Here is a 2,926-nt window from a genome sequence, read left to right as displayed (position 1 = left end):
GCTGGCGGTCCTTCAGGGGAGGTGGGTCCATCGTGGTCGGGCTGGTGAAACGTCATGGAGGGGTCTGCGGTTTCGTTGTGGGTGACCTCAGCCAGAAGAGGGTGGAAGGAGTCTGAACCTGGAAACACTAAAGATGGTGATAAACATGAACATAAAGCACATATAAGTTTCTAACTAGGTAAGAAACATACATGCAAAGATGGCTGACATCTAAAACATTAGATACAAGAACTGCATGAACACATTGGAATGTTTTTGCTTTAAGTTTCCTGAATTAAACTTGGCTTGAGCTACAAACTGAGACAACAGATACATGACGTTAATTGTATTCTCCCTCGGATACAACCACCATAAGGTCATTTTAGAATTCACTATTTTATGCCTCACCTTCAGTCCTCTCTGGGCCCAGGTCCATGTTGGTTTGGTCCTGCGGATGTGGATTCACAGCCGGGACAGAAGCACTGCGTGACGAGGATTCAGGAGGCAACACTGGGTGTGACGGCCCGCTGGCCTCAGTGGAGACACCAAGATCTACGAGGGGTCTTTGATCTAGAAGCAGCAGATAAGATCACAACTTAAACTTTTTTTTCCTGATTTGAAGAAGTAGAGCAGGGACAGATGTTTTTAATCTTCTGCCACAAAGCTTGATTGGGTCCAGATGGACATCTCTATATGTTTGAATTGTCTTTGATGCTTTTGGTTTGTCCACTTTATGAATAGACGTTATTCAGTTATGTACATGGTGAAGAAAACTATGTATAATAGTTCATCCAGACTGACAACTGAGAGAGACGAATATCCGTTGAACAGTTGAAAAAGAGAAGAAATCAGCAGTCATTGGTCAAAGAAACTGGAAGCTTAGCATCAACATGTGTTCAGATTTTAATAATATTAGCTGAACATACTATGGACTAACAAATCACAGTTTAATCCTCTTCAATCTAACCACTGAGAAGGTCTGCAAAAGGCCCAAAGACCCAACACAACGACTCCATATCTAGAGCACGTTGGACGTTTGAATCATTTAGTTCATTTAGTGCCAAAAATATTTCACATATTTTTATTGTCTGAATTATACTGTCTTTATCTCTGTTAAAAGTTATTTCGAACAGCAGTGTATTCACTGATATAAACTGACTCAGAGCAATTTACTTTTAATTTGAACTCAACTGTATTCATTCATAAAGAGCTGTATGAAATGAGGGTTCACTGCCTAACAAAACATGAAAAATAGCATCAATAGTTTCAACTACAAATGCAACTAACAGTCCATTTGATAAATTAATTTCTATTTATCCATTAATTGTTTAACAATGGGAAATGGCCATCATGAACTTATTTAAATTCACCACGAGGGTGGAGTCCTCCAACACCGTTCTTTACCTGAGCCTCCACTGTGCTGCGCTGCAGACTCATCCAGCTCCCCGACCAGCGGTCTCATTCTGCTCTCATCCAACCATGTAGTCGACTGCTCCAATGGCATCTGACCCATCGGCTGACCGGCATAAAAGTCCTGCCCGCCACTCAGCCAATGAGAGCTGGACTGATGGGAGAGTCGACCAATCATTCGACTCAGAGTGGAATCCCATCCACCTTGATCAAAGCTCGTTGAAACAGGCCGACCTGTTGTCAGCTGACCAATCATGGACGAGTGAGCCGATGGGTGACCGACCAAGCGCTCCATGGCTGAGTCCCTCTGGTCAACAGCGAGACAGGATGACTGGTCTGCCGGCTGGCCAATCAGAGGTCTGAAAGAGTCCTGTTCTTGGTCCACACCCATTGACGTGTCCTCGCCTGGCAAGTGCGCCAGGATCGGATTGACTGCATTGTCCCATTCCTGTGGCAAAAACAAAAACACTGATTGAGTGTTGGGTATTTAACAGCAAAAATACTTATAACTGACTTCCATTCATGATATAAGTTCCGAAATAAAATGGGAAATATGCAGAGTCAAAGTCAAACTGCAGTAACATCAATCCGCACACCGTATAATACTTTTTGCAGATCCTTTAAAGTACAAGTTTGTGGCCAAAAACATCAGTGTTACAACTTTTACTTTAAAAATAAGGAGTGTGAGTCACTGACCAGGCCACTCCTCTGTGCTCCTGCTGTGTCTGAGGGAAGAGACTGATGAGAGCTTTCATCCCCCCCTCTCCTCTCCGAGACTCGAACCAAGGACTGCTGGGAAACTGAAGAGACAGTTTCTTCCACATATGAGGATTCACTGTCTGTTGGACAACAAAGAAGAAGAAACACTGTACTAACAGGAGGCAGTCTAACACTAACACACACACACACACATTTCAGACGTTGGAATCACACCTCTGCACACCTGTGTGTCACGTGTGTTACTTAGCTGTGTGTACAACTAAGTAACACAGCTTGAATTCCCTAGATGAGAGACGTATGGTGGTATGGTTATTGCATCTCGCCCCTCTATTTGAACGCAGATTTCTTTTTGCCTTGCCTTTGAGTGTAGCCGGTATGAACATATACACATACAATACATACACACATTTTCAGACGTTGTCGCAAACCACACTGTAAAAAGTAGTAGTAGTTTGCTTAACCCTTGTGTTGTCTTCCCGTCAACCAATTTCCGTCACTTTTTCAATGCTGTGGGTGCTTCTTTTTAATGTTTTTCCCAAAGTTATTTGATACTTCTAATGTTGACATTTTCTGCTTATTTTGAAGGCCCATTTTTTTCTGATGAAAAAAAAAACTGAAAACGGCTCAAATTTGACCCGAGGACAACACGAGCGTTAAAGCATACCGAGCTTAACTTGTACCATCAAAACTTCCTGAGGTGTTTTAAATAATTGCAGTAAACTAACACAGATGCGGCAACTGCCATAAATCTAGCAAGCTGACGACAGAAACAATAGGTAAATGTGTGGTGTTTATGTTCACCTGTGGTTTTGCCAGC

The 2,926-nt window shown here is 42.6% G+C and overlaps 1 protein-coding gene across 9 annotated transcripts in view; it reads right to left on the bottom strand.

Annotated features, from left to right (window-relative positions):
- cep295 (centrosomal protein 295) overlaps positions 1–2,926 on the bottom strand; it is a 21,697-nt gene that overhangs the window by 3,034 nt on the left and 15,737 nt on the right. For 8 of the 9 annotated variants that reach the window (XM_032509621.1, XM_032509628.1, XM_032509623.1 and 5 more), the window contains 5 exons: positions 2,911–2,926; positions 2,086–2,228; positions 1,384–1,837; positions 388–549; positions 1–127 (listed from right to left, as the gene is read on the bottom strand). The exon at positions 1–127 is cut by the window's left edge and continues 265 nt beyond it; the exon at positions 2,911–2,926 is cut by the window's right edge and continues 200 nt beyond it. In XM_032509621.1, coding sequence (XP_032365512.1) covers positions 1–127; positions 388–549; positions 1,384–1,837; positions 2,086–2,228; positions 2,911–2,926 — 902 coding nt within the window. The remainder of the gene's footprint in view (positions 128–387; positions 550–1,383; positions 1,838–2,085; positions 2,229–2,910) is intronic. The other variant, XM_032509625.1, reaches the window with a different exon arrangement.

Source organism: Etheostoma spectabile, chromosome 3, assembly GCF_008692095.1.
Source record: "Etheostoma spectabile isolate EspeVRDwgs_2016 chromosome 3, UIUC_Espe_1.0, whole genome shotgun sequence".
Taxonomy (NCBI): Eukaryota; Metazoa; Chordata; class Actinopteri; order Perciformes; family Percidae; genus Etheostoma; species Etheostoma spectabile.
Note: the sequence above shows the minus strand (reverse complement) of the source record. Positions and strands in the feature narration are given on the sequence as shown.